The sequence below is a fragment of the Pezoporus occidentalis genome, unplaced genomic scaffold (assembly GCF_034315485.1).
Source record: "Pezoporus occidentalis ecotype Australia unplaced genomic scaffold, CSIRO_AGI_Poc_V1 ctg1, whole genome shotgun sequence".
In the NCBI taxonomy this organism is placed as follows: Eukaryota; Metazoa; Chordata; class Aves; order Psittaciformes; family Psittacidae; genus Pezoporus; species Pezoporus occidentalis.
This window is the reverse complement of record NW_026912778.1, coordinates 12,060,637-12,085,938: the sequence shown is the minus strand read 5'-3', so window position 1 is coordinate 12,085,938 and position 25,302 is coordinate 12,060,637. Positions and strand designations below refer to the sequence as shown.

Here is a 25,302-nt window from a genome sequence, read left to right as displayed (position 1 = left end):
CATGTATCGTTTTCTTTTTGAAGTACTGCTTGGCATACTGCATTTAGAATGTCTTCAAGACCACCTCCTAATAACTGTGGTGAAGCATGTTGTAAATTTCTAATGCATGACTCATTCCGAGTTCGTAATGAGTTTCCATGCTTGAAATAAAAAAGCTTCAAGCACCATCTGCTGTCTGAAATTGGCTACTGTGCATTTCCTCTGAATTTGCTAGAAGTGTTAGTGGTTTCCTGGCATTACCAGGTATTAAGAGCCCTGCAGCCATTTAATCTTGGAAGACATGAAAACATGTTTGCATGAACCTACTTATATAAGCTTCTTAAATTTTCAGGATTTGCAGTGATGTCAGGAGCTGTAAAATTAACATAAACCATATTCTTGTAGGGACCTTTTTTTTTTTTTGTAGAAAAATGCGACTGTACTATCCACAGTACAAAAAGCTAACTCTATCCTCATCTTCCTTAGGTGGCAGATAATGGAAAACCACCGCTTTCATCTTTGACTTACATTGATATTCGAGTTATTGAGGAAAGCATTTATTCTCCAGCAATTCTGCCTCTAGAAATCTTTATCACAGCCTTTGGAGAAGAATATTCAGGTGGTGTTATTGGAAAAATTCATGCAACCGATCAAGATGTTTATGATACTCTGACATACAGTCTGGACCCCAAAATGGAATCGTTGTTCTCTGTTTCCAGTACCGGTGGCAAACTAATAGCACATAAAAGCTTGGACGTAGGACAGTACCTCCTAAATGTCACTGTTACAGATGGAAAATTTACAACTGCAGCTGATATTACTGTGCATATCAGACAAATCACACAAGATTTACTAAATCACAGCATCGCAATACGCTTTGCAAACCTTGCCCCTGAAGAATTCATTGGTGATTACTGGCGCAATTTCCAAAGAGCATTGAGAAACATCTTGGGTGTGAGGAGAAATGATATCCAGATTGTTAGTTTGCAGCCCTCTGATCCTCCTTCAAATCTTGATGTCCTTCTGAATATTGAAAAGTCTGGTAGCTCTCAGCATCCAATGAGAATTTTGCTCCACAAAATAAACTCTTCTGTGCCTGACCTAGAGGAGATTTTGGGTGTCCGAATAATTGATGTTTTCCATAAACTTTGTGCGGGCCTAGATTGTCCTTTGAAATTTTGTGAAGAAAAGGTAACAGTGGATGAGAACATCATGTCAACCCACAGCACAGCCAGGTTGAGTTTTGTCACTCCCCGTCATCACAGAACAGCAGTTTGTCTTTGTAAAGGTAAGAAAAGCGGTAAGGAAAACCATATCCTTGAAAAGACTGGTTTGGTTTTGAACAGCCGTAATACACAGGGGAAAATTCAAGTTATGGGACAAGATTAAGAATGTCCTGTAACCCTCACTGCAGTATTTGCCTAATTTTATTCAGAGTAGGGAGTAATTCTTTCTTGTCTCATTACGTCATTTTAAGCGTTTACGTAATACAGGCTTATGGAAGGGTTGTTTTTTTATAGCTGCACCTTCATTTTCCATTTTATGAAGGAAGTTCCCTTTTTTGCTCCCTATTCTAAATTGCCAGCCGTTTTTGGTCTTATATGCACAAAGGTAATGCTTGCAAAGTACCTGAATACTACCTGGTCTCCGCTTAGAGGAGTAGCCCATGCAACTTCCAAACTTGCATAGGAATGGCAGGGTGAACTGGGAAATGAATATTCATTAAGGTACATATACAGATTTATAACAGAAGATTTATTTGTCTTTAGCTCCAAGGAAAACAACATTTCTTTTTAAAACTATGGCTTTGAAATCATGGTCCTGAGTGAATTCACACATCTTAAGTAAATATTTAAAGCCTGTTCCTTTTCTGTCTAAAATACAGACACTCTCTTCTGCTCCCCCCAACCCACTCTGTCCATGTTGAATACCTACATGTTGTTTTTTTATGGTGTATGATAGTAATGGTAAACTTTAAACCACACCACCATTTGCCAAATTCGGGCAATTGAATTGTTTGAGTAATTACATATGCCATTTGTTTCATCTGTGTTGGTGCCAGTCATGTGCCATTACTATTACTTCACTTTTTTGTCTGATGGTTAGGAATATCATTTGGGTTACTTTCAGCTACTACACTTAAGTCTCCCTTTTCACAAAATACCATTACCACCAACAGAAGAGAAATAATGTGTTTTGTTTTACAGAAGGGAAATGCCCCTTGGTGAATAGTGTGTGTGAAGAAAACCCATGCCCTGAAGGTACTGAATGTTTAGGAGATCCAAAGGAAGGAAAATACACCTGTGTTTGCCAAGACAGCAAAGTCGGACAGTGTCCTGGTAAGAAATTAAAAATCTCTGCAAAAAAAATATTACTTTCCAAACATAAATTTGATTCCAGACCTGTGTTAAAACCTTTTATGCTTTTTTGTATTCCTAAGCATCAGCCGGCTCTGCTGTGACATTTACTGGGAGCAGCTATGTGAAATACCGTCTCATGGAAAATGAGAATAAAGAAGAAATGAAGCTGACAATGAGACTTAGGACTTACTCTGCTCATGCAGTTGTTATGTATGCTCGAGGAACAGACTACAGTATCTTAGAGGTATGTTAAAATCTCTTAGTTCATATCTCCTTCTCTTTTCTTCTTACCATGTTCTTACTTTTTTTTTGTGCCAAATTAAAAGATAGAATCATATCATCTCTGTAGAATTGTTAAAATTGAGAATTGCCTTCAAGGTAGAGTGTGTTATACATCCAGGTGACAGACTTGTACGGAATTTCTATAATGTGTAAAAGGAATTAGTTTTCTTTAGTGTTTTTTTAAATAAAACAAAAAACACCCTGAATTAGCTGCAACTTTACATTTATTTGTTTATAATACTCATTTAATCCATACAGAAAAAGTTATTTAAAGCACAAGATGAAAGGTCTTGAGGTATTATAATCTTTTGATGATGATCTGAGACTTCATTACTAGAGGAAAATTGTGCAAGGTATATATTTTAAAGAACCATATGGAATGAATCACAATCACTGTAACTGTTTAGAATACAATGTTATTAAACATCCTTCCATGAACACTGCCATCATCCTGTCTCTCCAGCAAACAAACTTCTATAGGCATCGATATTTTATATTCTTTAAGCATGCAAACCATTTGTTGATGCTGTGTTTTTCCTCTGTAGATTCACCATGGAAGGCTCCAATACAAATTTGATTGTGGCAGTGGACCTGGGATTGTCTCTGTTCAGAGCATTCAGATAAATGATGGCCAGTGGCATTCAGTATCTCTTGAAGTGGATGGAAATTATGCACGACTTGTTCTGGATAGGGTGCATACTGCTTCTGGTACTGCTCCTGGTACACTTAGGACACTAAACCTAGATAATCATGTGTTTTTTGGTGGTCATATTCGGCAGCAAGGTACAAGACATGGTAGAAGCCCTCAGGTTAGCAATGGTTTCAGAGGCTGTATGGATTCTGTTGTACTTAATGGACAAGAGCTGCCCCTGAACAGTAAACCACGAAATTATGCACACATGGAAGAATCTGTAGATGTGACTCCTGGATGTTTACTGACTACCACGGAAGGTTGTTCAAGCAGTCCGTGTCAGAATGGAGGCATCTGTAACGCACTCTCAAATGGAGGTAAGCTGTGCTCTGTTCTTCTGCTGTTGGCTTTCAAAACTGCTTTTCCACTTTACTGCCTTGAAGAGCAAAATGACTTTGTGAATAATTCTTGCTTTTCAAGAGAGTTGTGGAACACATTGTTCCACAGGTAGGATTGTTGAGCAGGTGAGAAGGATGTGCCTGCCTGTGTTCTAGACTCAGGTCCTTGGGGTATGAAGTAGACTAAGTCCATCAGACAAAGTGGGGATTAACTTCAGTATCAACGCCTGTAGTCAGTCCTCTTAACTGCCTACTTTAGAGTCTTCCTTCAAAAATTCTGAATTCAGTGACAAGCTTGAGTTTTGTGAGAGTATGGAAGTTATCCTTCAATCATATTCAAAAAACTTACTGTTAGACTCTCCTTTGTCTTTTGCTAAAAATATTTCTATTTCTTCCTATCCTCACTCTGTCTGAACAGTGGGCAGAGAGGATCTTAAATCCTGTAAAGTCATGTGTGTCTTTCAAAAAAAATGTATTTGATTTCAGGTTACTACTGCAAGTGTGCACCTTTGTTTATGGGAACTCACTGTGATGTAAGCGTCAATCCGTGTGCTTCCAACCCCTGCCTTTATGGTGGTACTTGCATCCCAGTCAGTGACGATTTTATCTGCCAGTGCCGAGGACAGTATACAGGGCAAAGGTACGTTTGTATGGTTTATTGTACAAATGATCCCTTTAGAGAATAAGTTATAAATGTAACACTTTTTCTGCTTTCTTGTTTATCTGTTTCCTACTTAAAGTTCAGAGTTGAAACACACTGAAGTTGGTTAAAGTTAATGGCAGGCCCTATGTCCCGCATAGCCCTGAATCCCACACTATATATTCACTTGCAGTAAGGTAGTGGTTTGGGGTTTTTTCACCCTTGCAGGTGCCAGCTGGGTCCATACTGCAAAGACAATCCTTGTAAAAACAGTGGCAAGTGTATTGACAGTTTGGATGGACCTGTTTGTGAGTGTGAAGTAGGCTTCCGTGGAGAAAGGTAGGTAGTGTTCCACATAAATGGAATTTTAACTGTATTACTTAACAGTTCAAATTGGTTGAAATCTGTAATGTTAATAAAACAGCAAATTGCTTAGTAGTGTATAGTACTGTATATTAAATGTGTTGAGATCAAGGAGACTAGAACAAAGACTACCAGTGTAAACTAACCATCACTGATTGCTCTGCTCTTTTTCTGGTAGGTGCCTGACTGATGTCGATGAATGCATAGAAAACCCATGTCTTAATGGTGCACTTTGTGAGAATACTTACGGTTCATATCACTGCAATTGTAGTCATGGATTTGGAGGAAAACACTGCACAGACATTGTTCTTAACAAATACGTTTCAACATCTTGGAACATTAGCTTAGCTGAAGTGATTGGGATTATTGTTTTCATCGCAGGAATATTCTTGTTAGTTGTCATTTTTGTTGTTTGCCGCAAAGTGATTAGTAGAAAGAAGAAGCATCAGCCAGAACCTGAAGACAAGCAGCTGGGAGTTACAACAGCTTTCTTGCAAAGACCTTATTTTGATGCAAAATTGAATAAGAACATCTATTCTGACATTCCACCACAGGTTCCTGTTCGTCCCATTTCATACACTCCAAGCATTCCAAGTGACTCCAGGAATAATCTTGACAGGAATTCTTTTGAAGGGTCTGCTATCCCCGAGCACCCAGAGTTTAGTACTTTTAACCCAGATTCTGTACATGGTCATCGGAAAGCTGTAGCTGTTTGCAGCGTAGCACCAAATTTGCCACCTCCACCTCCCTCCAACTCTCCTTCAGACAGCGATTCAATACAGAAACCCAGCTGGGATTTTGACTATGACAGTAAGAAGTGTTCTTATTTTATTACTTTTCTATTAAAGGTGTGTGCTGCTGCAATTTTATTATGAATGCAGAGTCTTTGTCTATGCCTGTTATGTTACAAAAGGCATTATGATTTTACTGGGGTTTGAGTCTGACTGATTGAGCTTCAAGCTCTGCTAAGTTTTGTAAAAATGTGTAGATCTTAGCCTTAAATGTTATTGACTCTAATCTAGAATCTAATAATTATCTCACCACTTCTTTCAGCTAAAGTAGTAGATCTTGACCCCTGTCTTTCAAAAAAGCCTCTGGATGAAAAGAACTCCCATCCTTACAGTGCTAGAGAAAGCATGTCTGAGGTCCAGTCTCTCAGCTCCTTTCAGTCTGAATCATGTGATGACAACGGTAAGTAAAATGCAGTCTTGCCCCATAGGTTTATTTGTTCTGTCTTTGCATCTCTTAGTATCAATAGGGCTTACATGTATCCAATATATATTAAATAATATTTTATTTAATATATATATCTGTATTTACTTATGTTAATAACACAATATGTTATTTTTTTAAGTATTTTGCCTGCATTGCACCTTGTTTTAATTACTTTAGCTTAAAATTATATGTGATCATTCTGCTGTTAGAGTATTAGATGTGTTCAGAGCCTTGTGTTTAAAAGGTGTTAAAAGTGTGTTCAAATTTGAGAGACTTTTCTAGGTAATCATCAGTTACCACCTGATAGAAGAATACAGGGAATTGTAAAAATGGCTTCTGCACAAATAACTTTCACTTTGACATTCAGCTCTCAGTAAAAGCCTTTCTGGTGTTACAGTTTCATTTGTTTCCTTCTCTTTTTCTTGCTGCGACCTCAGCTCCCATATGGATCAGATCAGTTCTGAGTGAGAGCAGAGTTTAAGGGACTGCTTGTAAGTTTGATTACTTTAGTAATGAAGGAAGCTGCACAAAAAGGATTTTGTTACAGTAGAACAGTATATTTGGCTTTCACCATGATTAAAATGAATTCATAAAAAATTCCTACATTGAAAAAAGCCAATATAAAATATATTTTGATCACAAATCCAGTCCATCAAAATATAATCAGCATATGTATATTGGGGATTTATTATTATTAATTGGAAGTCTTTTACTTTTCCGTTGTGATGACAGACACTTTTACAGTTGCTGTGAATGCATCTGTGCATTCAGAAACATTTCAGAATGATTGGACAAAGCCACAGTTGCCTCATAACTTAATTCACTACATTAAGGTGTTTTGACTTCCTTTTCCAATTTCTGCTTTTGTCTCTGTATGGTAAAAAGAATTTGAAATTGCTTTAGCTTAGGAATAAAGAACATTCTACTTCTCAGTGAAGTAGCGTGATTTGTTCTTAACAGCATGAAAAGAAACGTGTTAATGAGTGGTGAAAGTAAAATGGTATGCTTAACAGTACTCGTCATTCTACCTGTAGACCTGTTACCAATTTTCAACCTTTTTCCTGTGGTATAAAGTGTTGTGCAGTACATGTGGTTCTCCCCTCCTCTCCATCCCATATATTTCATGTATTCTATACTTACATTTCTTGTCATGTATTGTTTACTCATTAATACATCATTTTAAGAGAAATACCTGTAGCATCATAAATATTGTTCCTTCCTTTTTGGTAGATTCTGAATTTATTAGTTTGAAATTTGATCCCCAAGCCATGCAAAAAAAAAATGAATGTGTTTATCTCATCGTATATAAGAGTAAATCCTTCTCCCTTCCAAAAGAATCTTGGGAAAGGGAAGACACAAAAAATGCATTAATTTCAGCTGTATTTACATCAGAATGTCACAACCTGAATTTGGTATTTCTACAGTGATACCACTATTCACACACAAATTAAGTAGGTCAGCAACAGAAGTTTTTAGTAGATATTTTTCATATTCTAGCATTTTAGTTCATTTCAGTGAAAATTTCTTCCCCTGGTCTTATATTGGAGTGGGGGAGTAGTTTTCAGTCTAAAAGGGAAGCCTAATGAAATAATCCTTAATTCATGCAACACAAGCCTTTAGAAGAGCTTTAGGTCATTGCTGTTAGATGAAGTATTATGCAAATGGTATGTTTAGGCAAATTTCAGAAATCCTGGGTCAACTAAAGCAGTTTTGTGCTTATGCAGAATTTGCTTCAGGAGTAATTACATTTCCATTTTTATCAAGAATAAAATTCATTATTAGAGATGTATTTTATGTATTATATGCAACTGCTTTCTAGATAAGAAGAGGGTAAATGTATATGTACACCAATAATCTTGCTCTATAAAATAGTAATGAACTGCAATTTTACAGTGGTTTTTGTATATCTATATGCTTTTTAAAGTGATACTAACTATAGGTTTGTTTTAATTTGCTCCTTTTATACCTTTTACAAGCTTCCATAGTGACTGTAATACACCTTGTCAATGCTGTTGTTGACTCGGTGGAAAAAGAAGGTATATACATGCTTTTCATATTTATTTACAGTTTTGCAGAATAATGCACGTTTGTCTTCTAGTTAATGTAGTCCTAGCAGATGGGAGTCATAAAATATTATTTACTTGGACTTTCTGATAAGTTTTAACAAAGGATATGTTTATATTGTATATCTGTTAGTATTTTCATGTGTATGCTGTAGCTACCCTGTGGACAGGTTTTACAGTGTGATCTCGGGGGGGGGAAGTATTGGTATGAAAAGATCTTACTCTCTTCTTACTCCTGAAAATTTTCATGCCAAAGTTCCCAGCAGTATTGAGACAGCATCAAAGGCAATTACATACACTGCTGTAGATGAAATAGCAGCAGTCCCTGCTTCCTTTTCTTCTCACACCCACATATGTTGGCACCTTGTCCAGCTGAGCAGAATGGGAGTAGTCCGATGACAATATTCACTTCCCTGTTTGTCAGATCAGTCTGTCTCTTTAGCAAAAACCTCTGATTTTTCATATGATCTTGAGGTGTATGGGCATACTCATCCCTATTGCTTTAAGTAGTTACTACCCAGCCTTAAATCAGTATCTAAAAGGTATGTTTGGGTGTATACATGTGCACACACATATACTTGTGTGTGTAGTATATCTTCAGAAATTAGATGAAGTAGACATTTTTGGTGGAATTTTATTTCTTCCCTAACATTTAAGAACTGACCACTCTGGAAAACACAACTCTTTACAAAATAATAGTAGTAACAAAGGTGCCAATGAGTCTATACAAATGCTAACTATTCTTTTAATTAACTTAAAACTCCCTAAAGTTCCAGTAATATGCAAGCAATTCATGACCATGAGGCTGCAGAGGTTACTTCTGAAATACCATCCATAGCACATGTTTCCTATTTGTTGAGAAAACCCTACTTTTTATTAATTTCTACTTAAAGCCATTTTAAGAATATAAAATTACAGTATCTAAAGATTCTTAGATTTACTATTTGAAGTACATCCTGTCTAATGTATGCAGACAGACACATACATTGTCTACAAAAAATGCAGAGACTCCTAATTACATGACAGTAATTGATGTGTACGTATAGAGTCCTCAGTGATAGAAAACTGTAATGCACAGTACTTATGAAGGGAGAATTGGAAGACTAGAAGAGGCAAAATCTATATGGGGAAATATTTAATCACTCAGATTTTCTCTGAGATTTTGACTGGTAGAAACTAAAAATGATGGATGTAGTTCTCAAGTTAAAGTTGTAAGTATTGCTTGGTGGTTTAGTGTCACTGTAAAATAAATATAAATATTTTATGCATTGCACAATATTTGTAGAGAAATTGAAGATGTTCTGCTCAGCTACTTCTTAACACTTGGAAGTTTCTACTCTTAATAAGCATTCCTTCTTTCAAAGCATCTTGGGTAGAGTTCTGCTTTTGAGCACCCTCAGGAGAGTGCCAGCTTGAGTAGCAGAGATCCTTGCTCAAGCCTTCAGCAAGGTCACATTCTGGGACAGATGGTCTTTTCCTTTAGTCTCCCCAAGTGTTTCTGTTCAAGAGGTATCCTGGAAGCATGAACTGTAGTCTCATTCCAGGACAGTTGCAGGTCTTCATTCTCTGCACTGCTCTGCAGGGGAGGTTGTAGCTCCATGCAGATTGATAATGCCGCATGCAAGAGAAAATATAGCTCCAGTCTAGCAGGTCATCACCTAGAAAGATGGGCACATCAGGTTCCATTCCTTGGTAAAAGTGCACTAAGTCATAAGACCACAGTCTGCCTATCATCTTCAGTTTTGCACCCAGTTTCCTTAGAAAAATTAAGAATGTCATCTTCTAAGTAGATGTAGTGGTCAGAACCTTCTCCTGGAGATAAGGGCAGAGATGTTTTAAGAGTCTTAGATCTTCAACTGGTGTCTCCTTTACTGTGGACAATATTTTCTTGTCTGGGTTAGGCAAGCTTGAAAAGGAAAAGAAAAAGGAACCTCCCCTAAGAGTCAGTCTCTGTCCTTCCAGTCTTCAAAGAATAGGTAAAAATATCCATTCTTAGGAAAAGATTCTGGCATTAGGATAGGCATCACTCATCCTTAGAGACCTGAACAGGGAATATAGGTTCCTGAAGAGAAAGAAACCTAAATTCATCAGATAACACTGGCCAATTCTCTGCTGAGCGTGAGTTGTTGGGATTAGTATACCAAGGGAGGCAGGTCTCCCAGTGCACAGCGTATGTAAGCTAGATACTACAGGGAGCATTCCCGTCTTTGCATGAAATACTGGAAAGTGCAAGTCCTAAGAGATGCAGCCCTATATCAAAAAACAAAGGGGGATACAAGGAAAGAAAAAAGTCGAGTCTTGTTACCCTTTTTTAGCAGAAGTCCTAAATCTACTGATAAGAGGATTTCAGCAAACTAGAGACTGCAGATTTTGCCATCACACAGCCATGTCCCAGGTGGGCTGTATGTAACTCAGTAACTATTCTACAGTTCAAGTTTAACAAAGAAGGATCCCAGGAGTAAAACAAACAAACAAAAAAAACACAACAGAAACCAAAACTCCTTTAGCACTGCTAAGTAAACTGGAAAAAAAGCAAAGCAGCATGAACATCCTAGTGACAGTCATTGTTTATCTTCATATTGGTTCTAGTATTTGATTCCTAACTACAGATGTTTTCTCCTTTTTCTTCTCATTCTGCCACCTAAAGAATCTTTTGCTGTTCCTGACCTCAGCAATTCAAGAGGTGACTTCTGCATGCAGTTTGTTGATGTTCACCAAAATATTTCTGTTAATACTTGGTTTTAACACAAACTTACTATCTCTTGCTTGCTGTGCATCTGTCTGCAGTGATTATTCTTAACTAGATTTGCACCTTCTTACAATTCTGTAGTAGTTTCCTTTTCGGTGTTCAGATGAGAGAAAATTCTTTTTTTTTAATGAGATTAGGCTTACATCTAGTTTCCAGCAGATGAATACAAACTTATTTAAGGGGAGTTTGTGAGAAAGGATCACTTTCAGTCATTTATGCATGATTAAGCTTGATTTTCGTGTTTTGATCTTGTATGTGGAATTTTGATCTTGTTTTGACCTTTGAATGTGGAATGCCTTTACTAATAGTCAAGGATTTTTAGCAGAGGTGTGTGGCAGTTATGTAGAGCTAACAGCATTTTGTGAAGTTACCCTTACATTTCAGTTAAGGGGTAAAGTTGCTTTAAATGGTCTGGATACTTTACCAATTAAACATTATTTCTTTTATGCAAGAAAAATATGGTTTGTATGTGCTAAATATATTTTTAAGAAAAACACGTAGCTGTTATCACCCTAACTGTAATTACCCAACAACAATTAAGAATTTAGCTGCACCAGGGAGCCTGTTGGTTCTTTGCTGTCTGGTGAACAGTTCTATACTATGTATTGCAATAGCACATTCCATAGGTGACCAACAGCTCTTCCTGTGTTAGGCGTGATGTCAAAATAAAATGTAAAAGTTCAAGTGTGAATAACGCAATATCTAATGCATGGCATAATGTAAAGTTGTGTTGTGTTAAATGTCTTTGTGGAACCGGGACAAACTGCTCTCTAATTAACAAGTACTGTCCTAATCATGGTGACTGCATTGGCTTAATACATATATTGACTTCTCAGTTCAGACTGACTTGAAGACAAGATACTAATACTACTTTTAAAAAAAAAAAAAATTACCTTTTCAGGTTATCACTGGGATACATCAGACTGGATGCCAAGCGTTCAGTTGCCAGGTATCCAAGAGTATCCAAATTATGAAGTGGTTGAAGAGTCAGCTCCCCTCTACAATGATCCAAATGCCATCGATACAGACTATTACCCTGGTGGTTATGACATAGAAAGTGATTTTCCACCTCCACCTGATGACTTCCCTGCACCTGATGAGCTTCCACCGTTACCACCAGAATACAGCGACCAATTTGAGTCAATACAGCCACCCAGAGACATGCCAGCTGTAGGTAGCTTGGGTTCTTCTGCAAGAAGCAGGCAGAGATTTAACCTTAATCAGTACCTTCCCCATCACTATCCTGCAGACATGTCAGAACCTCAGACCGCAGCCAGTGGTGTCAGCGGTAGTTACAGAGAACCTTACGCTCCTTACACATTAGGGTACAATAGAGACTTTGAAGCACCAACTGTAGACAGCATGTCCATGTCTGTGTATGCTTCCACAGCTTCATGCTCTGATGTGTCAGCATGCTGTGAAATGGAGTCAGAAGTCATGATGAGTGACTATGAGAGTGGAGACGACGGTCATTTTGAAGATGTGAAGATTCCTCCACTTGATTCCCAGCAACATACAGAAGTCTGACACACTCAACGAAAGTGCCTGGACTCTAACAAACTTTATCAATTCTAGAACAACTTTCAAAAGCTTTTTTATTCTTTTCTTTTTCCTAGCCACAGTGAATGCTTTTGTTTCAGTGAGCTAAACTGGCATGGCAGCCTTGGATCATGCAGTTCATTTCACTAAATCAGCCTGTTTCCATTTCCTGACCTACTGTAATTGGACAGTTCCAAGATTTCCATTGGCTGTGCCATTTCTGAACATCCTTTTTGTACTTACATTGTCTATGTTAAGAAAAATCACATACCACTTCTCCATGTTAGCATGATACATATATTTATAGTTCTAATGCAATTACTTTTCTCCTACTTTTTGTAAATTTTATGTACAGTTTTGATTTTAATAGTTTTAACTAGATTTTGTAGATATTTTGTGAATTTGTTTCCCACTGAAACTAGTGGTGTTAGTGTGCCATTAAAAACTAGCACCCTGACTTATTATAATCAGGGCGTCACTGTATGTATTCCCCAGAAAACTAAGGTTTGACATTTCATTATATGTTAAAAAAAATAAAAATAAAAAAAAAAAAAAACATTTTCACACAATTCCAACTGTACATAGGTTAAGTCTGATGCTCTTCTGGGTCAGCTACATGGAAATGTCTTAAATGGGTTGCTGTATTTTAAAACTGTAAACAATTTTTCCCTTCTTGGAAAGTGCGTTGGGGGCCCTCTACATACCAGTTTAGAACCAAAACCACCATGACACAGTTTTTATAGTGTCTGTATATTTGTGATCCAATGGTCTTGTAAAGAAAGGTTTTTACTGAAAATTACCATTAGCCAGTCTTTCTTACTGACAATAAATTATTAATAAAATACTTTAGCTTTGCTCTGTGTATCTGTATTATATATAATATACAATTGACAAAGCATTCAGTGCAGCGTTTTTAAGTCTGTATATGTTTTGTACTGTACGAAGTTAATTGCTCCAAGCACCACTTTTCCCTCTCCTCAGAAGTCAAAGCGCAGCTGTGTTAGATGCTCACTAGATGGCAGTGTGTGTCTACTTAATGGTGTGAAAAAGTAAACGGGCCAGTATGAATAAAGATTGATGGGTATCAAACTCCAGTAGCCTTCTGGGTAGTTTGCATTTTTCTTTGAACATACAATATCAGCTACGTAAATTACTGAGTGTTTTTGCTTAAGTAAGTCCTCAAAATAGATACAGAAAAAAAAACAAGCCCTTTAAAGCAGTTTCTTCCTTTCTTAATCACCCAAATAGTTAAGAATAATTGTCCCTTGATTATGTATTTGTATGCTGGAATTTCTGTGCCACTTTCAGTTTGTGATAAATGGAATGGAGGTTTTGCGCAATTATAATTGCAATTTTCTGCATTAAATTCACACTAGACATTTACCTGTATATTATCCAGCTGCTTTTCTGATTAGAGCTTGGTTTATCTAACAAAGTTCTCTAGCCCAAATTTGCCCTGATGGTGAGGTAAAGGAATGAGATATCTGTCTCCTGCCTCTTGCACAAGGGATGCATTTTAAGGCCAGGACAGATTTCTTAGCACATTAGTGAATTTTTAATATACCCTGGACTCCTTTCAGCTCTATCTCCACTGTTTTCCATCTCAAAGTTCTGTAGCCTGGGACGGTACAGTATTAGATTCTCCCACACATGAGAGCTAAGCCTAGGCTTTCCACCATCTGGGGGAACAGGATACTGGATTTGTATTTAAGAGGGCTGTGTACTCACAAAATGGAGCAACTGAAGAAAACCTTGTTGAAAGTCTCAAAGCATCTTTTTATCTTTTCACAAGAACTGTGCTGCTAGGCAACACGGGGCAAAGGACAAGAGGGTGTGATAGCTGCCACTTAAGGAAATAACAGGCAGCTTCAACTCCACATCAATCAGCTTTGCAGTTGGTGGGTAAAGCAAGGCCATGTTAAACAAATGCTTCCTTTGCAGAAATATCGGGAGCTATTACCACCTAATTCAAGTCCAGTAAGCACAGTTAAATCGGCTTCCCACACAAAGCTACAGCAATACACAAGACCAACCTGATAAGATTTTTAACCCAATAAAACACTGATACAGCAGAGCACTGTTTGACCCAAGAGTAGCCCAAGACACTCAAAAGCATAGACCAGATGGTTTATTTTATGAGCCAAACATTTTAAAATAGGGAGTTTCAGTGGAGTCATACATTCAAGTCTATAGTTACTATTAGTATGTTTTACTTAATTCCTTATACATGTTAAGCGGCTAAAGATAAATACAAACTTCATCTCAGCTTTTGGGTAGTTCACATATCCATATTAAAAGGTCTTAAAGCAACACCCCAGATTGAATAGTTGACCTTAGAAGGCATCTCTTGACTGTTTCCAGTGATGGAGACTAAAACTTTTCTTGGGCAACCCGTTCCTGTCTCCTCACAGGGAAAGTTTTATGCATGGATGTAGTTTCATGTGTTTGTTTGTGCCCATTGCCACATGGCATCACCAAGAAGAGCCTGTCCCTGTCTTTACATTTTCACATCAGGTATTCATAACCATTAATAAGTTCACCAGTGAGCCTTCTCTTTTCCAGGCTGAACAGCCTCAGTTCTCTCAAGTCTCTCATGAAAGAGACGCCAGTTTCTTGCTTTACTGGCCCTTTACTGGACTCCAGTTAACTCTCTGTCCTTCTACAGAAGGTGGAAGATTATATATATACATATATATACACATATATATATACATATATACACACACATATATACACACACACACACACACAGACACTTATGAGCTAGTAGAACTCGGAAGTTTATTGAGCAGATTTTAGTCAAATCTCTTCTGTCCAATCTATGTTTTGTTCGGAATGTAGGAAATATTTTGCCTCAGAGCAGAGAACAAACTGCTATTCTACCTGATTAATAGTATTTAAAAGAGGTGAAAACAGACGACATACCTATGAAGCTTATTTCTGTCAGTATTTAACACTCGCACCTGATCTGAGGACTCCAGGATAGAGGTACACACTTACAAGAAGGAACAAGACCAGAGAGTACCAGGCTTTGGCCCCTTTTCCAAGGATATTTACTCAGATTGTTTTTCCATTGTTCCCTGCTCTACCCATGAAACAAGTACTGTCCCAAGCAACCAAGTCCAATGAGATTTCCTGCCTGCACTGCCCAAGGGAAACAAATCTGAGTCCTCTCAGGCCAAAGAAAGTATTGAATCAGTCTCTAACTGCAAGACACAAGATCCACCCTTTCATTGGGGTAGAGGAGAAAGAAGGTGATAAATCCACCACTCCATGGTGGATCTATCTGGTAAGCCCTTGAAGACAGCTGCAGAGATTAGTCTGCTCTCTCAGGCTCATGGCTGACACCTCTGCAGACAGAGGCTACTGATAAGCAGGTGCCCAGGATGACTCCTGACTTTGCATTCACAAGCTCTGTCCAGATCACAGCTCTGCACACTAAAAACTAGCTGCAAACTGCCATCCAAGGCCCCTGAAGCCTCCATACAAGGAGTCTGTGTACTTCACAGCAAAGCCTTGCACACGTGCCTCTCACAAAAGTCAGAGGTGGGTGCCTCAGTATCTCTTCATAGCTGCTGCCAATTTTTAGCTGTAAATGGCTTTCAAACCCACACAAAAATATTGGAAAATTTGACGCCCCCATTAAAGCAAGCACTCTGAAGCTTATGTGAATTTTGGCAGCATTATTCATTCTTCCACAGCTGGCATGTGGGAGGAAAAACAGAGAAGCTCAGTGCAGTATCAAGTATGGCTGCAAAGCAGGAAAATGAGCTCTTTGCTTTGATCTTAAAGAAAAAAATTTAAGAGCTTATTAGAATTATTTTCCCCTCATATAAGGTAACTACATTTCTGAATAATGTCATGATACATTATTTGCTAAGAACCAAAATCTTATTGATTACCAATGCCCACATTCATTGCTGAATCTGACCCATGGAAGCATTTCAATTGTAACACAAATTTAAAACTTCATACACAAACAAGTTAGGCACCTGCAGCAACCACACAGGAGTCAAGGCTATCACTAAGAGCATTGACATTATGACCATGTCCTGGGTTCAGCAGTAGCAGTCATTTTTCCCCTTCTTGGTAGCTGGTGCAGTGCAGTGTTTTGACTTTCAGCTCGGGAACAGAGCTGATAAGAAGCGATGTTTTGGTTTGGCCAAGGACTTTGTGAGCCTCATGCTCTGCCAGGGAGGAGGGGGAGCCAGGAGGAAGCAGAGACAGGACACCTGACCCAAGTTAGCCAAAGAGGTATTCCATACCACAGCACGTCATGCCCAGGATGTGACTGGGAGTTAGCCGGAAGGGCTGGGAGACTGCGGGGTTGGAGGAGGTATCGGTCGGAGCTTGGTTGGGCCTGGGGGGCGAGTTATCGGTCGGCTGGTGGTGAGATGATGTATTCTCTTCCCTTGTTATTTCCTTTATCATTATTATCATTGGTGGTAGCAGCAGTGATTTGTGTTATACCTTAGTTACTAAACTGTTCTTATCTCAACCCGTGGGAGTTGCATTCTTTTCGATTCTCCTCTCCGTCCCTCCGGGAGCAGGGGGAGGGCAAGAAAGGGGGGGAAGTGAGCGAACGAATTACCTGACTGGGTTTAAACCACGACAGACCATTAAATGAAACTCTTTGCTCTTGTTCAAGAATTATCAAAGCTGAGCCATTTGTCTTTCTAAATACTTTGCTGCAGATGATAATTTCCTCAGCTTCTTATATGTTTATATGTTTGGAGTGGAAATATTCAGTGAGGAAGAGCACGGAGAAGCCCAATTATGTATATGAGTCATTAGTCCCCATGGTACCAATTGGAAAACATGCTAAGCAGGATGAATTGCTTTCAGAGCTCACATTTAACTTTGAAGGAATACATAAGGAAAGATTGGCTGCTGCATCAAAAAGACTGTTTTCTAATTTAATATCTTTTTCTGGAGAACTCGAAGCAGTGACAGTAATATATAGCATAAAAGTTAAAATGCCTCCTGTTTAAACAATTACTACTTTAGGATGGTCATAGATAATAGGAACTTCTGCTTGGAGTTTCACTGGGGGTGAGACGGTGTGGGAAAGAACTCGCAGAGGAAAAAAGCTAAAGGTAAAATTGGAGCTTAACTGTATGTAATGAGCCTTTTTTATTTTAAAGCTGAACTTTGTTCTGTCCCACTTAAATTCCACAGAACTTGCCTCCAAAAGCTCTGTGTAGTGCTCAGAAACACCTAGAAAGCAGAACAAAGATGACTTTGCCCTAGTTAAACACTTTGTGTCTAAACCCCACGTCTTTCACTGATTACCCACCTCAAGAGCTCCTGCTGAGGAAGCCAGAAAGCCATCTAACCTGGCCAATGGGAAAAGACAAAGACAGAAGACACACCTTGTGTCCCAAGAAAACAAAAGCAACAAAACAACGGTGACAAGGGTTAAAAACAAGCCCACACACACACCTCACAACAGCAATTTATCAGCTCAGAGACAGCACAGAAGTAAAACGTGAGGAATTTTGAAAAATCAGAGGAAGACAAACTTAGAGAGCAGCTGAGGCAGAGAGAGGTTTTGCTTTAAGTCGAAGAAAGTATATCCTAATAACAGTTTCAAAGTCTTTTAATAGGCTACATCATAAGTATTTTAGATACTTAAATTTGCAGCCTAGAGGCTTCCTGTGATTTAATGCGGGCTTATTCTTGCTCAGTGTGCAAGCTTTTCTGAGAGCTAGATGCAGAGCTGTGTCCCTCAAGTTAAAATCCTATCTGACTTTGGAGACAGCAAACCACTCTGGCCTGCTCTTGACAGCCTTTCTAAGAAGGTAAAGCATTTCCTCTTAACAAGCCTACTACAATCCATATGTGTCCCTGGCCATGACTTTCCTATTGGCCACCCTAAAAATCCCACAGTTTGTATTTTAGCATTCTGAGGAAGTGAGGCAGACTCAAGATTGAGCCTCCCCAGTCTCCTGGGGACAGCAGTTCATTTCCTCTCCACTTTCTCTGTTCTAGTAGAGGTTAATCAATCCTTTTGCCAAGCACTTGCTAAACAGCCTACAGCCACTTTGCAGATCAGGAAACATCCCTCCCCTCTTAACCCTGCAGCAGGAGCACGCAGGAGGGACAGCTGGATTTATGTTCCCAGAAGGCAGTGGTATTCACACTTATTGGTAACACGAGTAGAGAAAAGGTCTGGCGTTAAAAGGGCTGACATTCAGCTCAGACTTTACCTGGATCCAGGTATTACCAAATCACCCCTCAAACAAGGAAAGCATTCAGTTCTGCTGTACTTTAAATGCCAGAGATTGCTTCCCTGTATCTGGAGTGAAGCGTGTTATTTTAAGCATTTCTGATCTTTAGGTGTTTGGTTTTCCCTTTTGGCTATTACTAGTAAATTTCCTTGGGAAAGGGCAGAAATATCTCCCTCCATATGAATATTTGATATAACCACTCTGCCAGAAACTCATTTAAATCAGTCCATTTTAGGACCCTATAGAGAAAATAATGGTCTTCAGTTAAAAACAAAAAAAAAAAAAAAAAACAAACCCAACCTAAACACTCATGAGTGTTCACCTTGGCTGATCTCTTACAACAGGGTTAGAGTCTTAAGGAAAGCTTGTAGCAAACAAGTTTTCTCTCTCTCTCTACAAGGTTAGTAAAAAAAGGATGCTCTGAGGATAGAGGGTATATTAAGCAGCTCAGTTCACATCCAGGGACGAGTGTGTAAGGTTGAAAATATCATTTCTATACTGTGCTAAAGTAGGCTTTGCCATTAAGAATAGCTAGATACATCGATATCCATTAATAGCCAAACACAGGTTTCTCAAAGATGAGGAAAATTTAAGGATTCCTCTCATGAACAGACCATTTCAGTCATTCACAATTAATATCTTAATTCCTTCATGTTTGTAATTTATTGTTCATTTACCACAAAGTTAACTCTCTAGTACCTTGCCTCAAGACAGGTAGGGTACCTGTTCTCTCTCCGATTCCTATTTGTGTTGGTATTTCATGCACACCTGCACGATGCTGACCTTGTCAACCTTTGCCCTATCAGCGACTTCACTGCACAAAACATACCATGAGCCCCTAAGAGCAAAAGCAACTCTTGAACTCATCCTTTGTGGTATACAGTACCCAATAAGTAATAACACTGTTGAAGACACAGCATTTAATGGAAGAGTTTCATTTTAAAGCTTTGTAAGAGCATCAAAAGCCAAAATTTCTTCCTGCCATGATGAAAAACATCCACACAAAATGAACAAGCTTTTTAAAGAGAGCTAAGAGGGAGCTGAAAGGTAATTCTTAGCATGGGATGCAGATTGTACAAAGATGTCATATTGGCAAGCTTATACCATTTATCTCAATAAAACTTGAAAGACAAAGGCATGGTAAAACAGTAAAGCAGGGAATGCTATAAACTTCAGGAAGCGGAAGTTCCACAAAAGCAAAGAAAATAAGAAAGAACAAATTCTGTCAAGTACAGTACAGAGTAAGATTATCCAGAAATGTTTGAGGAACAATTTACAGACATCAAAAATTAAAGTTTATTTTAAAACATATTAAAAGCAGAAAATTCTGATGAAGAGCTTTATATAACTAGTGGAAGATCAAGATGTAACAGGAACTTTGGGGAATTCAAGACAAGCAGATGTTTTCCTTCCTTGCATCTATGTCCACTGTGGTAAAAGTTGGGATGTATCATTCCTTTGCAAGGTCTTAATGTAGAAATCACACAATAAAAGGATATGAATAAATGAGAATAAACAGCATTGGAGACAATATGACGCCAACTCAGTGCTTCTGAAGTACTTAATGCTTCTAAACCTTATGTTATCTAGGACACAGCCAACTAAAATTGCCTCAGACCATGAGACTGGCCACTGACAAAGACAGGATACCGAGCAAGACAAACCAAGTACCAGCTTCCCATGAATGCAGCATTTAAGAAATAAGCCAATTACTAATAGCAGAATGCAGCAGCAAACAGGCACATTGAGACTATCAAACTGGACAACCTGCTCTGCTGCTTGAAAAATGAGAACTAAATTGAATCACATAGTGCCAGTCTTCTGGGCATTTGTAGATTCTCTGTACAATCCTTTCACGTTATCTTTGTTTCTACACATAGGAGACGAAAGACCACTTGCCACTATGGCCATTATCAAAAACATTAATCCAAACAGCTTTGTCTTATCCAATGTAAAAGCAGATATCACATGGGCACTGTGACATTAGAAGCATAGTCAACAACAGGATACAAAAGCTGCACATTCACACTTTCATTCAGATGGTTATGGAACAGGGACAGAAATTCAGGTTCAGGTAAAAATATTAGGTTAGGATTAGTATCCAAAGATAACCAGATGAGTATTGCCTGAAAGACATTTACACAGCAGCCAGATCTGACTTTGAAGGCAAAAAAAAAAAAAAAAAAAATTGGAGAAAAAAATCCCCCAAACAACACAATAACAAAACACACCAAAGTCCTTTATGTAAAGCAGAGTTTTTATGAAGGTTTCCCACAAAAAGGAAAACTTTCAGCAGTTTGGAGCACTGAATAAAGGTGTAGAGGAGTTGTACTAGTGCTGCCTTCCAGTTTCTGTGAATTGTTTTAGTTCTGTTCCTTCACTGATTTGTTAAATGAAATAAATAAGATGCTTTCCTTTCAAGATGAACTAAAGGTTCAATTGACCTAAGGGTGTTTTGGGCTGTTTCTTTTTTAGTGTTCATTTTGGCAAGATAGAGGAGCTTTCATGCAGCTGTACTGAATGAAGTTTTCAGTTCAGTGTCTGAACCAGACAGAAGTTATTTTTACTGCCCTGTTTCTGAAATTGTTTTTCATCTCTGATACTATACAGCAATAATGTCAGCTATGTCCGACAACAAAGTTCAATAAAGTTTCTTCCACTCTTTTCTAGGGCAACCCAACACTGAAGAAATGCAATTCCCTCCACTAGAAACAAACCTTTGCAGAAATCCCTGCTACAGGAACACTCTTGCATAGTTTTGTCAGTATATTAGCTTGCAGTTTCAGATCTTGAAAGGTAAAGTATTAGTTGTGATTTAGTTAGTTAAAAGCAAAGAATTGCAATTTAAAGCCTCTGGTACTACTTAAGGTATCTCTAATCATCCTTTTTCTATCCCTCCTTCAACTAACTTTAAATATAAAACATTACAAAAGTCAATAAACAGGTAAATATGATGTCAAACTCTACAGGCTGAAGTTAGTAATGCAGTGTCTCTTCAAGTCTGTAAGTATATAGAATGAATAAATTAAAACTGAATTATGGTCGTTTTAGATTTCAGAGAACATCATAGGTTAAAAGAAAGAATTTGCTTCCTAATTCTAAGCATTTGGATTATTATTCAGTAAAAACAAATACATATTCATAGAATCATAGAATACTTAGGGTTGGAAAGGACCTTAAGATCATCTAGGTCCAACCCCCTGCCATGGGCAGGGACACCTCACACTAAACCATCTCACCCAAGGCTTCATCCAAGCTGGTCTTGAACACTGCCAGGGATGGAGCATTCACAGCCTCCCTGGGCAACCCATTCCAGTGCCTCACCACCCTAACAGGAAAGAATTTCCTCCTTATATCCAATCTAAACTTCCCCTGTTTAAGTTTTAACCTGTTACCCCTTGTCCTATCACTACAGTCCCTAATGAAGAGTCCATCCCCAGCATCCCTATAGGTCCCCTTCAGATACTGGAAGGCTGCTATGAGGGCTCCACGCAGCCTTCTCTTCTCCAGGCTGAACAGCCCCAACTTTCTCAGCCTATCTTCAGGAGGTTCTCCAGTCCCCTGATCATCCTCATGGCCCTCCTCTGGACTTGTTCCAACAGTTCCATGTCCTTTTTATGCTGAGGACACCAGAACTGCACACAATACTCCAGGTGAGATCTCATGAGAGCAGAGTAGACAGGCAGGATCACCTCCTTTGACCTGCTGGTCACACTGCTTTTGATGCAGCCCAGGGTACGGTTGGCTTTCTGAGCTGCAAGTGCACACTGCCTGCTTGTGTTCATTTTCTCATCAACCAACACCCCCAAGTCCTTCTCTGCAGGGCTGCTCTCAATCTCTTCTCTGCCCAACCTGTAGCTGTGCCTGGGATTGCTCTGCCCCAGGTGTAGGACCTTGCACTTGTCATGGTTAAACTTCATGAGGTTGGCATCAGCCCACCTCACAAGCGTGTCAAGGTCCCTCTGGATGACATTCCTTCCCTCCAGCGTATCAACCGAACCACACAGCTTGGTGTCATTGGCAAACTTGCTGAGGGCGCACTCAATCCCACGGTCCATGTCACCGACAAAGATGTTGAATAAGACCGGTCCCAACACCAGTCCCTGAGGAACACCACTCATTACTGGTCTCCAGCTGGACATTGAGCCACTGACCACAACTCTTTGTGTGTGGCTATCCAGCCAGTTCTTTATCCACCAAGTGATCCACCCATCAGATTGACGTCTCTCCAATTTAGAGACAAGGATGTCGTGTGGGACAGTGTCGAATGCTTTGCACAAGTCCAGGTAGATGACATCAACTGCTCTATCCCTGTCCACCAGTTCTGTAGCCCCATCACAGAAAGCCACCAAATTGGTCAGGCAGTATTCCCCCTTAGTGAAGCCATGCTGGCTGTCACCAAGCACTTTGTTGTTTTTCATGTGCCTTAGCAAGCCTTCCAAGAGAATCTGCTCCAAGGTTTTGCCAGGCACAGAGGTGAGACTGACTGGTCTGTAATTCCCCGGGTCATCCATTTTCCCCTTCTTGAAAATGGGGATTATATTCCCCTTTTTCCAGTTATTGGGAACTTCACCTGACTGCCATGATTTCTCAAATATGATGGACAGCGGCTTAGCAACTTCATTCTTCAGCTCCTTCAGGACCCGCGGACTTGTGCACATTCAGATTTTTTAAGATGGTCTCGAACCAGTTCCTCTCCTACAGTGGTCCCAAGGTCTTCATTCTCACAGTCCCTGTGTCTGCCTTTCAAGTCTTTAGCGGTGCGGTCAGAGCCTTTGCCAGTGAAGACCAAGGCAAAGAAGTCATTCAGAACCTCAGCCTTCTCCAAATCCTGTGCAGCCAGTTCTCTCAAGAGCTTCCCTGAGGGGGCCTACGTTCTCCCTAGTCTGTTTTTTATTTGCTATGTACCTATAAAATCCCTTCCTGTTATCCTTAATATCCCTAGCCAAGTTTAATTCTAACTTGGCCTTAGCTTTCCTCACCTGGTCCCTAGCTTCCCAGACAACATCCCTGTACTCTTCCCAGGCTGCCTGTCCTTGTTTCCACATTTTATAAGCCTCTTTTTTTCATTTGAATTTTCCTCAGGAGCTCCTTATCCATACAAGGAGGTCTCCTGGCCCTCCTGCTGCACTTCCTTCTAATTGAGATGCAACGCTCCTGAGCTTGTAGCAGGTGATCCTTGAATATCAGCCAAGAGTCCTGGGCCCCCCTGCCCTCTAGGGTTGTATCCCATGGAACCTTCCTAAGCAGGTTCCTGAAGAGGCCAAAGTCTGCTTTTTTTGAAGTCCAGGGCAGTGAGCTTGCTGCACGCTCTTCTCACTATCCTGAGCATCTCAAATTCGACCATCTCATGATCGCTGCATCCAAGGCTGCCCTGGAGTGTCACATTTCCAACGAGCCCTTCCCTGTTGGTGAGCACAAGGTCAAGCATGGCACCTCTATATTCAGTGAAGTGTCTTTTCATTGGGATTTACAAAGTCAAACATATGTTCTATTCAACTAAAATAAATAATTATGTTATATACACTTACAAACTTGACAAGATTTTATCCACCAATATTTTTTTATATTTGAGCTCCACATTCATTCAAAGGAATGATGTGACAAATCCAGATCAGCACTCAACAGTAACACAGGGCAATGCAAGTGTGCTAACACCACGGGTTTGCAAAACACTGGCACTCGAGACTGAAGATCTTCCTACCTTTTCAAATTCCAGTTCTTTCATGTTCTATTGCCGGTGCTTCTTCATAAGAATCTCATAAATATCTCACACAGCTCAAAACACACCGGTATGTTCATGGTGTTGGAGAAAATTTCTTATGTCTGGCAAGATAGAACATTTCTCAAACATCATCTTTCTTTGATAAGTTAGACCTCACCACTACAAAATGCCCCTTTTTCAAAGCACACTACTGGATCAGTAAAACCAACAACAAAATCCCCAACAAGAATCCCTAAGGTTTTAAGGCTTCAGTTCTATCCACAACACCTACCATGTATGTTACTGGAGGGGCTAGTGCTCTGAAGCAGCACTCACTGCTGGCCAGCCAATTCCCAACCATTTTTCTTTATGAGACATTATACAGTCTCTGCTCACATTTCTCCTAAAAGCCCAGTTTTGTCTCTCATTTAGGTGCTTCACTTCCCGAACTCTGCCTTTGGGCTCTTTTCCAGAGTACATCCCAGCAGGATCTCAGCATGCAGGGGAGAGGCTCATGGTCTGGCACAATAGGCAGACAGATCTCCGAGATTGCCTCTATCATGATTCCTTTCTTTCCTTCTGCTGTTCACTCTAACTAATGCTGCTGCCCCTACAGCAGCTGTAGATCCTGCAGGTAGCGAACAGAGCCATCTCCCAGCGTTCAGGCCTCCGTTCATCCAACAGCAGCTTGGAAGACTGTTTAACCTGTGCTGCTTATATGGAAACCCTGAGTGCCAAAAGCTCTTGCCGTCGCAAGAGGCCGCTGTTAACTGTTATAATCAAGACAGGAGGGTTTGAAGAGCACTGTATGCATCAACATTAAGCAAAATTCAGTATATCACAGCAATGAAATTGAGTGTTCAGAAACGCAGTTGCATCTCCTGAGCTGTAAGGCATATAGGTTTCTTTCAGGTGAGATACACTTGGGGTTTATTTTGTACAGGACTTGAATTACTGTTACCAGAAAACAAGAATCAGTGCAGCACTAGTATGCAGCTTATTAAGAGGCCACAGAATTGCAAGCAACACTTGAATTGACCTTTAGATAGTGCAGATGGCATGCCACCCTGAATTAGTGGAACTGGGTATTATACAGCAGGGTTACTGCTTGGTATACAAATTAGCAAGGAAAACACTTCCCTATGGAAA

At 39.4% G+C, this 25,302-nt stretch overlaps 1 protein-coding gene across 7 annotated transcripts in view; it reads left to right on the top strand.

The window, feature by feature from the left end:
* FAT1 (FAT atypical cadherin 1) overlaps window positions 1–13,313 on the top strand; it is a 110,968-nt gene extending 97,655 nt beyond the window's left edge. For 3 of the 7 annotated variants that reach the window (XM_062635844.1, XM_062635668.1, XM_062635935.1), the window contains 11 exons: window positions 466–1,267; window positions 2,187–2,318; window positions 2,420–2,583; window positions 3,167–3,629; window positions 4,137–4,290; window positions 4,519–4,629; window positions 4,832–5,463; window positions 5,707–5,844; window positions 7,845–7,904; window positions 10,579–10,614; window positions 11,582–13,313. In XM_062635844.1, coding sequence (XP_062491828.1) covers window positions 466–1,267; window positions 2,187–2,318; window positions 2,420–2,583; window positions 3,167–3,629; window positions 4,137–4,290; window positions 4,519–4,629; window positions 4,832–5,463; window positions 5,707–5,844; window positions 7,845–7,904; window positions 10,579–10,614; window positions 11,582–12,207 — 3,318 coding nt within the window. In that variant the 3' untranslated portion in view covers window positions 12,208–13,313. Of the gene's footprint in view, window positions 1–465; window positions 1,268–2,186; window positions 2,319–2,419; window positions 2,584–3,166; window positions 3,630–4,136; window positions 4,291–4,518; window positions 4,630–4,831; window positions 5,464–5,706; window positions 5,845–6,305; window positions 6,360–7,844; window positions 7,905–10,578; window positions 10,615–11,581 lie in introns of all 7 variants that reach the window. The other 4 variants (XM_062636015.1, XM_062636134.1, XR_009967988.1 and 1 more) reach the window with 3 other exon arrangements.
* Window positions 13,314–25,302: the final 11,989 nt, after the last annotated feature.